General features: G+C 40.1%; 1 protein-coding gene across 2 annotated transcripts in view; it reads left to right on the top strand.

Moving 5' to 3' along the window:
• The window catches only part of PTPN9 (protein tyrosine phosphatase non-receptor type 9), a 110,097-nt gene that overhangs the window by 84,079 nt on the left and 12,867 nt on the right, over positions 1-13,151 (top strand). For both annotated transcript variants that reach the window (XM_081157249.1, XM_081157248.1), the window contains 2 exons: positions 7,057-7,150; positions 10,411-10,477. In XM_081157249.1, the coding sequence (XP_081013375.1) occupies positions 7,057-7,150; positions 10,411-10,477 (161 nt within the window). The remainder of the gene's footprint in view (positions 1-7,056; positions 7,151-10,410; positions 10,478-13,151) is intronic.

The raw sequence follows: 13,151 nt of genomic DNA, 5'->3' as shown, positions 1-13,151 counted from the left end.
TCCCTTCCTCTCTCTAAAAAACAATGAAAAACATATCCTCGAGTGAGGATTTAAAAAACTATTGAAATTTGCATTCTTTATTCCAGAAATTGATTTTTTGTTGGAAACATGGTTTGGGAGTATTTTCTTTCATTCTATAGCTTGTCTTTTCATCTTCTTATTAGGCTCTTGCAAAGCAAAAGTTTTTTATTTTGATGAAGTCCTTTTACTGAGTTTTTCTTTTTATGGATTATGCTCTTGGTACTAAGTCTAAGAACACTTAGTCCTAGATTCCAAAGGTTTTCTTTTGTTTGTTTTTTTAACATCCTCACCCAAGGATATGGGATATGTTTTCATCTGTTTTTAGAGAGATAGGAAGGGGGAGAGAGAGAGAGAGAAAAAACAGACACATTGATGTGAGAGAGAAACCTCAATCAGTTGCCTTCTGTTCAAACCCCGACTGGGAATCACACCCGCAACTTTTTGGTGTATAGGACAAGGCTATTACCAACTGAGCCACCTGTCTAGGGTTCTCCTGTTTTTCTTTTCTAAATGTTATATAGTTTTATGTTTTACAGTTCCATCTTCAATCCATTAATTTCTGTATAAAGTATAAGGTTAAGGTTGATTTAGGGCGGGGGGAACTATGTACTTACAATTGCTCTAGTACTGTTTGTTGAAAAGAGTATTCTTCCTCTATTGGATTTTCTTTGGAACTTTGTAAAATGTTAGCTGGGCTTATTTTTGTGGAACAGGGAATTTTTTAAAATATGGGAAAGTACAGTATAACATGACAACCAGCTATGTTCCCATCACCAGAATTGATACAATTTTTAATATTTTGTCATATTTATTTTGTCATTTTTATTATATGAAAGAAAGTGTTGTAAAGTTGAAATGCCTTCTAATCCTCACCATAAGTTCTTACTATCAGGAGCAGCCACTAGTATGAATATGGCAGGTTTTTTCCAGTCCATTTTGTTTATACTGTACATATACATTTGTACCCATGACAAATATAGAATATTATTTTATATTGGTGGTCTTTGTTATTCATTTTTTGCTTTTAATCAACATATGTACAAATAATATTTTTCAAAACTAAATACTACCAAAGAAAACAAGTAGTGACAAAATAAACAGCCATCTTAGCCCTGGCCGGTACGTCATTTGGTTATAGTATTGTCCCGATACATCAAGGTTGCAGGTTTGATCTCCTGTCAGGACACATACAAGAATCAACCAATGAATGCATAAGTAAGTGGAACAACAAATCAGTATTTCTCTCTCTCAAATCAATAAAACAAAACAAAACCAAAAGACAGTGGTCCCCTTCCTTAACCTCAGTTCCACTCTCCTAGTCATCCATTTTCAACTCTTGTAGCTGTTTCTTCTGGTATTTCTTTCATAAGTCTAAATAAAATACTTATATAACTTTTTTTGTATTCATTTTTTATTTTTCAATTCCAGTTGACAAACAATATATTAGTTTCAGGTGTACTCTCCAGTGATTAGATATTATAAAACTTAGTAAGTGATCATCCCAAAAAATTTCATACCCATTTGACACCATACCTAGTTATTAGAATATTATTGACTATATTCCCTGTGCTGTGGTTTACACCTCCATGACTATTCTGTTACTAACAATTTGTACTTCTTAATCCCTTCACCTTTTTCACCCATTCCCCCAACCATCAAAATATTCTCTGTATCTGTGAATCTGTTTCTGTTCTGCTTGTTCGTTTATTTTGATTTTTAGATTCAATTGTTGGTAGATATATATTTATTGCCATTTATTTTTCATATTTTTTATCCTTTTTTCTTCTTCTTCTTCTTAAAGAAGACCTTTTAACATTTCATGTAATACTGGTCTGGTGGTGATAAACTCCTTTAGCTTTTTCTTATCTGTGAAGCTCTTTATCTTACCTTCAATTCTAAGTGATAGCTTTGTTGGGTAGAGTAATCTTGGTTGTAGGTCCTTTCTTTTCATCACTTTGAATATTTCTTGCCACTCCCTTCTGGCCTGCAAAAGCTCTGTTGAGAAATCAGCTGATAGTCTTACAGGCATTGCCTTGTAGATTACTAATTGGTTTTCTCTTGCTGCTTTTAAGATTCTCTATTTGTCTTTAACCTTTGGCATTTTAATTATGATGTGTCTTGGTGTGTCCTCTTTGAGTTCCTCTTGTTTGGGACTCTCTGTGCTTCCTGGACTTGTCTGTTTTATTCCATCAGGTAAGGGAAGTTTTCTGACATTTTTTCAAAAAGATCTTCAATTTCTTGCTCCCTCTCTTCTCTTGGCACTCCCATGCTGTGAATGTGGGTAAGCATTAAGTTGTTCCAGAGGCTTCCTACACTGTCTTCATATTTTTGGATTTCTTTTTCTTTTTGCTATTCTGAATGGGTGTTTTTTGCTTCCTCATATTCTAAATCACGGATTTGATTTTCTGTGCCTGCTACTCAACTGTTGACTCCCTGTAAATTTTTCTCAATTTCACTTAGAGTACCTGTCCTTCATTTCTGATTGGTTCTTTTTTATGGTTTCTAAGTCTTTTTCATGTTGTTGAAGTTCTCGCTAAGTTTCTTGAGCATCCTTATAACCATTGTTTTGAGGTCTGTATCTGGTAGTTTGCTTGCTTCCATTTCATTTAGTTCTTTTTTTGGAGATTTCTTCTTTTCTTTCCTTTGTGACATGTTTCTTTGCCTCCACATTTTGGCTGCTCCCAGGTGTTTGTTTCTGTGTATTAGGTAGAGCTGCTATGTCTCCTGGTATTTGTAGAGTGGCTTTGTGTAGTAGGTGTCCTGTAAGGTCCAGTGGCTCAACCTCCCCAGTCACCTGAGCTGGGCCTTCTAGGTACTCCCTTGTGTGGGCTGTGTGCACTGTCCTATTGTAGTTGAGCTTTGGTTGCTATTGGTGTCACTGGGAAGGATTGATTCCCCAGGGCAATTGGCTCTGAGGACCAGTTGCAACTACAGCAGAGGAGCTGCTATGCAGGTGTTGATGCTGTGGAGCAGAACTTGCTTCAGTGGGGCTTTGGTGCTTACTGAGTCTGCCCCTTGAGAGTGTTGCTCATGGAGGTGATAGGGTTGTAATATGACATGGTCTGAAGCTGTTCACCAGGCGCACTGGCTCTGGGGCCTTCTGGGAGGTGCAAAGTTAGCCACTGCCTGTGCCCTGGCTGGTGCCACCTGGCACGAACTATTGAGCGATCTGCCGATGGCTGCTACTTGTCATGGTTTTGGAGGTCAAAACCTCCTCCCAGGAGAGGCCAAGCTGTGAACCAAGGTGGGCTGCGGCTAGTGCTGGGCCTGGGGCCACTTAGCGAGAGGTATGGAGCAAGCTGAGGCCAGCTGCTGCTTGTTTGAGAGATTTTAGGAAAGTCTGAAGCATGAGGCAAGAAAGGCCAGTTGTATGGAAAAACCACTGGAAATGTCTTGGATGTTCCTGCAAGTTGGTGATCTGGGATCTCAGGAAGTTACCAGGGTGGGGCGAATAATGTGAGCCAGGTTGATGGAGACTCAGATATGGCACTTCCCTGTTGGTGCTGTGGTGAGGAGGACTCAAGGAACAATGGCTTCTGCCAGCACTTTTGTTTGGGAGAAAGCTGTCCTCCACCCCCCACCAGCTCTTGCCCTGATGCCAGACGATTTAGTTCCTTCCTGTATGTCCCTGGTTCCTTTCAGGCTGCTGTCCTAATACTGGAGCTCAGTGGGAGTGAGTCCAAGTAAGTCTGTGATTGGGCCCTTGTAGATAACTGCTTGGGCCTCCAGCATCCTCCGTGTCTCTTAGCCACAATCCCCACTTTTTTTACAGCCTAAAGTTATGGAGACTTCTCTTCCCTGCCCTGGAACCCTGAGCTCAGGGGTCTGGTTTGGGGCTGGGACCCTCACTTCTCAGGGGCTGGGACCTCTGCAACCAAGATATCCCTCCCGATTTAGAACTGCCACACATGGGTGTGGGACCAGCTCGTTCCACACCTCTGCACCTCTGCCCCTACTACCAGCCTTGATGTGACTTCTTTAATTTTCTAGTTGTAGGACTTCCATTCAGCTAGATTTCAGGTGATTCTGAATTATGGTTGTTCTGAAGATTAGTTGTATTTTTGATGTGTTTGTGGGAGGATTCTAGTACCATGTTTACCTACGCCGCCACCTTGACCAGAAGCCTCTTCTAGTCCTTATATAACTTTTATTAATTTCTATGGTAGATAAGCGTTTAGCTCTTATACTCAGTCTCCAGTTCCCTTTTGACTGTTTTTCCAATATAATTATTTCACATTTTTTATTAAGTCAGTGTTTATATTATAATGACTGTAATTTTTTTTCCTCTTTACTGCAGAGTTAAGTAGGCTTCTATGAAATGATCAAATATATTAAATCTTACTAATTCCAGTTTTTGTTCTGGAGTTAGTGACCTAAGTTTTTTGCTTTTACTTTTCTGTGTACCTATTCTTATTTTTTTCTATGCTTAGTTGGATTTATTTTATACTTTCATTTTAAAAGTGGTCAAATATATCAAATAATTAGCTGCTTTTATTTTTTTTTCTATGGAGACTTCACTTCCAGAACTTTTTGTGTGTATGATTTTTTTTGTTTTTTTACTCCAGTCTAAACTGTGGTTGGTTGATGTCTAGACTTGCTCCTTTGCTTTCATCTTGCTTTTTCCCCTACCCACTTTCCTTTATTGGCTCTTCTTTCCTGAGATAACTGTCTAAGAGTATAATTGCTAGGTCATATGGTGATTGTATATTGTTGTTTTTTTAATTCTCACCTGAGAATGTTTTTATTGATTTTAGGGGGGGGGCAGAGAGAGAGAGAGAGAGAGAGAGAGAGAGAGAGAGAGAGAGAGACAAACATTAATGGGACAGAAACATCTATTGACTCCTGTATGTGCCCCAAGCGAGGATCAAACCCTTAACATGGGTATGTGCCCTGACTGGGAATTGAAACCGGGACACTTCGGTATACAGGACACTACAACCATCTGAGCAACACTGGCCAGGGCTGGTGACTGTATGTATAGTTTCTTCTTCCTTATATTCTATTTTGTTAGAGCAGTGATTTTTAACCCATGTGCCACAAGAATTTTTAAAACATGCAGTACCTGACTCTTTAGTCGGAGGAACTGACTATTCTTTTCTCTTAGATTGTCAAATTAAAAAATGACAGCAGCACATAACAATAGCCATCTGGTGTGAATGCATCAAAATTATACCTATCTTTTTTGGTGTGTCATAGAATTTTAGTAATTACTTTGTGTGTGTCATGAGATGAAAAGGGTTGAAAGTTGTGATAGAGCATAGAATTCTAAGTTGGAAATAATTTTACCTTAGAATTTTTAATGCAATGTCTTTCTGATTACTAGAAATGCTACTAAGTAGTTTGATATTCTTACTCCTTTCAGTTATTGCTAAATAATATTTTTCTTTGGACATTTTTAGATATCTTTATCTTTCTGTTTAAAAATGTAACAATGATTTGCCTTGGTATGGATCCTCTCTTTCATTCATTTTCTTAGATACTCGATAGGTTCTTTTACTTTGAAGGCTTGTGTTCTTTAATTCTAGGGCTTTTTAAAAACTTTTTTGTCTTTATTCTTTCTTTCCTTGTGTTATGTCATTTTTTCTCTCTAGGATGGTCTTGTCAGTCTGGTTGCATTTCCTAGAGCAGAAATTGACAAACCTTTTCTTAAAGGGCAAGATGGTAAATATTTTAGGCTTGTGGGCCTTCACAGTTATTGTTGCAAGTATTCAGCTCTGCCATTGTAGTGTGAAAGTAGCCACAGACAGTATTAAACTGATGGGCCAGGCTGTGTTCCAGTAAAACTTTTATTTCTAAAAATAGGTAGCCAGGCCAAAGTTTGCCAAGTCCTATCTTGAATGATTCTCTTATTTTCTTAAAGTTTTCATATTGTTACATCACTTTGACTTTTTGTTCCCTATTCTGGAAAATTTCCTCTACTTTCTCTTTTGTCTTTTCTAGTAAAATTCTTATCTTGGATATAATTTTTAATTTCTAGGAGCTTTTCTTTGTTCCTTATTCATAGCGTCCCATTCTTATTTTATGTATGCCGTACCTTTTTCCTTATTAATTATACCCTTTTAGGACTCATTTTCTCATATTAACAATGTTTTGTGCTTTTTCACCCCCGGAGTATTAGAATTGGTCTCTTTTGTGCTATGGGCTTTCCTTAATTATCGGTAGGTCCTTGGCTGTTAGTTCACTTAGGAGTGGGGTCCTTAAAAGCTGCTTGGAAGCACTGTTAGCATGAATGACCTTCAAATTCAAATGATCAGCTAGCTTGGTGTTGATGTATTCCAACTGACAGAATTCTTTTATGTAGGGCTATTCACTTTCTCCACTCTCTTGCCTGGTAGCGTCCCAGCCTGGATATGAGTGTAAGACGGGATAGGACAGGGAGAATGGGGCAGGGTATTTTCATTGTCTGTCATTCAGATTTTTATTTATTTATTCTCTGTTTTTAGTCCTGTGCCTTACCTTGCCTTCCAGGGTGTGGGATTTCTAAGGGTGAGTCACTGTGTCTCTCTATAGATATTTCTGTGGGTCCTAGCTTCTCTAATTGGCCGAGTCAACCAAAACCCTTCTGTTTTTCTCTCTGCCAAAATGGGTTCAGTTCTCTCTGTCCACTTATGTCTCTGCTGTCACTTTTGGGTTTGTACCGATTAGTTTCTTTTTTTATTTTAATGAGGCTGTTGGATGGAGTGGCATCAAACATGTTTTATCAACCTACCATGTTAAACTGGAACTTAAGAGATTTATTTTGAACATCTTTTGGGAAGTGAGTAGTAGAAAATTTCATTTATAGCTAGATTTTTTTGGTGCTGTACTTTTGTTTCTCTTTTTTGAATGGAAATATTTCCATAGTAACACATACTTATTATTAAAAATATTATATGATATGGAATTATGTGGACTAGATAATGAAAAGCTCGATGTACCTCCCCCCGGACAGTAACTGACACCCACCTTCTGACTGCCAGGCTTTGTACATACACATAAACACTGCCCTCACTTTTTCTTTTTCTTTATTTTACTTTTTTGTTTAATTTTCTTCAGGTCACCAGGAAACCTAGAGAAGAACCGCTATGGGGATGTACCCTGCCTGGACCAAACAAGAGTGAAGCTGATAAAACGAAGTGGCCACACTCAGGTAGACAGATAAATTCCATCTTTCCAGGAGCACTGAAGGAAATTTATGCCTTACGAAGTGAAATTCACTAATACCATAGTTGAAAGAACATGGATTCTAAGCTAGAGACATACTGTTTGAGTTTTAATGTTGCCACATACTAGTCTATTGTTACCATAGGCAAGTCCTTATATGCCCATCTTGTAGTTTTAAGTGGCAATTAAATGAAATACTTTATACTGATAGCACAAGGTCTGGTATATTGTAGGTGCCTGATAAATGTTCATTTATTGCCCTGGCTGGTGTAACTCAGTTGAGCGCCATCCCATGTACCAGACGGTCACCAGTTCCTAGTCAGGGTACATCGAGGGGCTCGATCCCCAGAGGAGGAGTGCAGGAGGCAGCCAATGGAAATTTCTCTGTCATCGATGTTTCTCTCCCTCTCTCTCTCTCTTTCTCTCTCTCTCAATTCCTCTCTCTGAATCAATAAAAACATTTAAAAAAAAAAAAAATCACATATATTAATAAAGATATTTAGTGAAAATGTTGTTCAAACATTTAACATCAGTGTTTGTGTCCTCATTTGGATCTACTTTTTGAGTCAATATAACAGTTTTACAGAGTACATCGTTTTTATTTCCTTTTAAGTACATGGTGGTGTCACCGGAAAGCTTATTCTAAACCAGAAAAATCTATTAGCATAACATTAGCACAGTTTTTTCTTTTCATTCATCCTCAACCTCATGCATCATCTGTAGTATAATCATTCACTTACTCCTTTTTAAAGTCGTCCTTAATATGACTTGTTTACAGCAACATCCAAACACTTAGAATTTTGAGGTCAGTGACTAAAAAAGTATTACTTTTTTTCTTTTTCCTTCTGTTATATCAGTTCTGTCTGATAACTTCTATACATATAAAAAAACAGCATTGATTGAGGTTCAAAGTAAAGGAATTTAAATAATACCCTTAACTTTAACATGATATACATTACAGGGAATTATTATCTCCCCTCTCCTCTTTCTAGAGTATAAGTTTTTGGAAAATCATTGCCTTGTATATAGTGCATGGATCCTGACCCTAAGTTTCATTCTCTTTTGACTCTAATGTTTCAAGCACATAAATTGAATTCCTTTCTAGGACCCTTACAAAGGGTTTTCTTGCAGGAGCATTAATTAAGAGCCTGGCTAAGTGAGGGCAAATTCATCAGTATTTTTGAAATTGTCATAGTATAGGCTATGAACAAGCGGAGTGTAATGGCTTAAGTTGGGGCTCTGGAGTCAGAGATACCTGTATTTATCTGTCTTGAGTGCTCTGTCTCCAATACTTAGAACAGTGCCTGGTACACACCAGACATTCATTAAATTATTTGCGAAGGAATGGGTGAATCCCAGTGTACCAGGCGACTTCTAGTTGTCCTATAATTAATCTGAAGATCATCACTTGAGCTATAATCCCTCTCATTACATAAACATTGGCAGAGGCTTTATTTCCATAGTAAATGGAGGATTCAGGTGAATTGTTCATCAGATTTGCTCCTGGGATTGTAAAGCTATTATTCATAGTTTCTATTGGATATTCAGGTAGTAATGGAAGCCTGGGTGTGTAGCCCATGCTATTGATGGTCCTAGATATGAGGTATAGCTTTCTTCCTTTTTCAGTCACACTTTGCCTTTTATGTGTGGCAGTATTGATGGGATGTCTTGCTCAGTTTGCTTGGCTTGCCTCCCATTTGTTTCTGAGCTGTAGTTCTGCAAGTTCCCCCCTTTTTTGGTAAATAACAGCTTTATTGATACATAATTGAAATACCATACACATTACTCATTTAAAGTGTATAATTCAATCTTTGTTTGTCGTTTTTTTAAATGTATTCGCAGAGTTGTGCAGCCAACACCACAATCAACTTTTTTATCACATGAAAAAGAAACTTCATTTTCCTAAGTAGGATTGCTAGGTCATGTATTAACTATGTTTAACATTTTGAGGAACTACCAGACTCTTTTCCAAAGTGACTAAAACATTTTACATTTACACTAGCAATGAATGAGGTTTTCAATTTTTCCATATCTTTACCAACATTTGTTATCTATCTCTTACCTATATCCATCCTAATGGGTGTGAAATGGTATCTCACTGTGGTTTTATTTATTTATTAAAATATATTTTTATTGATTTCAGAGCGAGAGGAAGGGAGAGGAAGAGAGAGACAGAAACATCAATGATGAGAAAGTCATTGATCGGCCACCTCCTGCATGCCCCACACTGGGCATCGATCATGCAACCCAGGCATGTGCCCTTGGTCTTTTCAGGCAGATGATTTAGCAGGAGTGTTCTCTTTGGCTCATGAATTGATCCAGCACCTGACCAGGAATTGAACCGCAATCTCCTGGATCATAGGTCCATGCTCAATTGCTGAGCGACGCCCGGCTGGGCTCACTGTAGTTTTAACTTGTACATCTTCCTAGGAGAAATAGTTTTTTTGGCCATTTTAAAATTGGGTCTTTACCCTGGCGGTGTGGCTCAGTTGGTTGGATCGTCGTCCGTGCATTGGAAGGGCGAGGGTTCAATTCCCAGTCAGGACACATGCCTGGGTTTTGGGTTTGATCCCCAGTTGGGGCACATGCAGGAGGCTACCGATCAATGTGTCTCTTGCATCGATGTTTCTCTCTCTTTCTGTCTATATCTCTCCACCCCCCTCCCTCTCTAAAATCAGTATAAAAAAATTAAAATAAAATTGAGTTGTCTTTTTACTATTGAGTTGTGAGAGTTCTTTTATATTCTAGGTACAGGTCTCTTATCAAATATATGCATCCTGTGGGTTGTTTTTTCACTTTCTTAGTGGTATCATTTGAAGCGTCAAAGTTTTCAATTTTAATGCAGTTGAATTTATGTTTTTTTTCTTCTGTTGCTTCTGCTTTCGGTGTTATATCTAAGAAGGCCATGCCTAACCCAATGTCAAAAAGATTTAATCCTATACTTCTAGTTTTATAGTTTTAGCTCTTATATTAGGTCTGTGATCCATTTTGAGTTAGCTTTTGTGTATGGTGTAAGGAAGGGTTCAGCTTGATTTTTTTCTTTTTCTGCATGTGGATATACAGTTGTTCCAGCAACATTTGTGGAAGTGCCATTTTGAATTGAATTAGCCTTTTTGCTTCTCTCTCTTTTTTTCCCTGACAAGAAAATATCCATACCCTGGGTTTTATTTACCTACTAGTATATCATTTTCCCACCTAAACACTGTATTCCACACAGCTGCAATGATATTTCCTTTTTGTCATTAGACAGATTACATCAATGCCAGTTTCATGGATGGCTATAAGCAGAAGAATGCTTACATTGGCACACAAGGTAAGTTACTCCGCCCCTCACAAGATGGTTTTGAGTCATCTACCTGTGATTCTTTGCACCAGACGATAGCATAATTCTTAAAGGAAATGGTCACTTGATGTGATGTTGTGGCCACTAGATCTTGCCCTTTCATGAAGATTGGGGGTTATTGAGGAAGGCAGATAAGAAGTGTAGAGTTTCTGTATCAATGTGTCTGGAAACTCACTGCATAGAGATAAATTGGAGATTTCAACACACAACACTAGTACAAGTTTTTGGACTGTGTCTTAGTATTGCCAACCCAAGGGGATGGGACATCAGAAGGACTCATTGGCCAATTAAATGCTCTTTATGGCCAGTAGAAGGCCAGGAGTGGCAATGTGACTTCCCAGAAATTGAGTCCAATCTATGAATGGGTGTTGATGTCCTGAGAAGCTTTGCTGATCCCTGTACCATTACAGAGCACCTCAGCAGTCTTCTGACAGCTCTAATGGGGTTTCAGATGGAGTTTTTATAAATGCTGCTGCATGCCCAGTAATTCTTCTGACCTGGCCTCTGCCATCTCAAGGAGAATAGGTTGCCTTCTAAGAGGGTAGAAAGAAGTCACAACACAGGAGGACATAATAGACCCCTATATAGGCTTAAGGTCCTTTCACCATTGCAGAACATTGCCAGCAAAAGATCTGGTGGATACTTCCTTCACCAAGTAATCAACCTTAGTAGCACCAATAATGGACAGATATAATATGCCTCCAGTTGTGAAACAGTGAGAACTTTACCATATAACCTATGTCGTATGTTGCCAGTTTTTAAGTCTGAATCTAGTCACAAGAAACAACCCAGACAAATCTAGACTCTGGGACATACAATAAGAAAACTGGCTTAGACTCTTCAAAGTTAGTGCAAAAAAAAAAAAAAGCAGACTATTACGGAAATAACAGAAAATCAATAACATAATAAAGTACCAATTTGAAATGAAGGCTACATGAACTGAAATGAAGAATAATTTACAGGGAATCAGCAGTAGAGTAGAGGATGCTGATAATCAAACCAGCAATTTGGAATATGAGGAAACAAAAAATACCCAACCAGAAGAGCAAAAAGAAAAAAGAATCCAGAAATATGAAAATAGTAGAATTGACCTCCAGGCCAATCGGCTATGAGGACCAGCTGCAACTATAGCCAAAGAGCTGCTGTACTGGAGACACCCCTATGGAGCAGGATTTACTTCAGTGGAGCTTTGGTGTTCCCCTTGAGTGTGTCACTCGTGGATGTGGTAGGGTTGTAATCCAGCATGGTCGAGTCTGACCACCAGGTGCGCTGTCTCTGGGGCCTCCTGGGAGGTGCAAAGTCAGCCTCTGCCAGTGCCTTGCCCAGGGCCACCCAGCATGAGCTACACAACAAACTGTAGTTGGCTGCTACTTCTGCTGGGCTTGGAGCTGTCCAGGAGAGGCCAAGCTATGAACCAATGCAGGCTGCCTCTAGTGCCAGGCCTGGGGCCACTTATCAAGCCATAGGGGCACTCTGCTGCTTGTTTGAGAGATTTTAGGAAAGTCCTAAGCATGAGGCTCGAGAGGCCACTTGAATAGCAAAGCTGCTGGAAATGGCTTGGATGAGCCTGCAAGTAGGGATGGGCGAGGTGTCTGGGAATCACCTGGGCGGGACCAAAGGTGTGAGTCAGGTGCTGGCGATTCAAATATGGTGCCTGCCTGCCGGCTCTGTGGGGGGAGGGCTCTCCACAGGTGCAGTGGCCTCTGCCAGCTCTTCTGGCTGGGAGAAAGCTGCCCCTCCACCTTTTCCCCCAATTTCAGGCAGGTTAGTTCCTCTTCAAATGTCCCAGGTTCTTTTCAAGCTGCTGCCCGGCGCTGGAGCTCAGAGGGAGCGCGTCTGAGTGAGTCCGTGTGCGGGCCCTTTAAGAGGAGCTGCTTGGGGCTCCCGCAGCCTCTGTGTTCCTCAGCAACAGTCCCCACTGGTTTTTACAGCCCGAAGTTGTGAGGACTTCTCTTCCCGGCCCTGGAACCCTGGGCTGGGGCCTGATGTGGGGCTGGGGGGCCCGATGTGGGGCTGGGACATCTCACTCTTCTGGAAACCTCCACCCCCGAGATGTCCCTCCCGGGTTTAAACTGTGGCATCGGGTCTGGGACTCCGGCGGAGTCTCCGGGATTCAGCCCTGATCTGCCCGCGTCTCCGCCCCTCCTACCCGTCTGGATGCTTGTTCAGTTCCCTGGTTGCAGGGCTTCTGTTCAGCCAGATTTCAGGAGGCTCTGAGTGATGGTTGTTCTGTATTTTAGTTGTAATTTTGATGTGGTTGTGGGAGGCGGCGGGTACAGTGGTTACCAATGCTGCCATCTTGTTCAAGCACTCCCAATAAAGATATTTTTTTAAAAAAAAGAAAAAAAAAGTCAGCCCTGCCTGGTTTTGCTCAGTGGTTAGAGTGTTGGCCCACAGACTGAAGGGTCCAGGGTTCGATTCCGGCCAAGGGCACGTAACTCAGTTGCAGGCTCCATCCCTGGCCCCAGTCAGGGCCCATGTGGGGAGGCAACCAATTGATGTGTCTCTCTCTTACATTGATGTTTCTCTCTTTCTCTCTCCCTTCTACTCTCTCTGAAAAGCAATGGAAAAAATACCCTCTGGTTAGAATTAAAAAAAAAGTCAGAGAACTGTTCTAGGTTAAAGGAGACTAAAGAGACATGAT

This window comes from Miniopterus schreibersii (assembly GCF_964146895.1).
Source record: "Miniopterus schreibersii genome assembly, chromosome: 1".
NCBI classification, from domain to species: Eukaryota; Metazoa; Chordata; class Mammalia; order Chiroptera; family Miniopteridae; genus Miniopterus; species Miniopterus schreibersii.
This window is presented reverse-complemented; position numbering and strand designations above follow the sequence as displayed.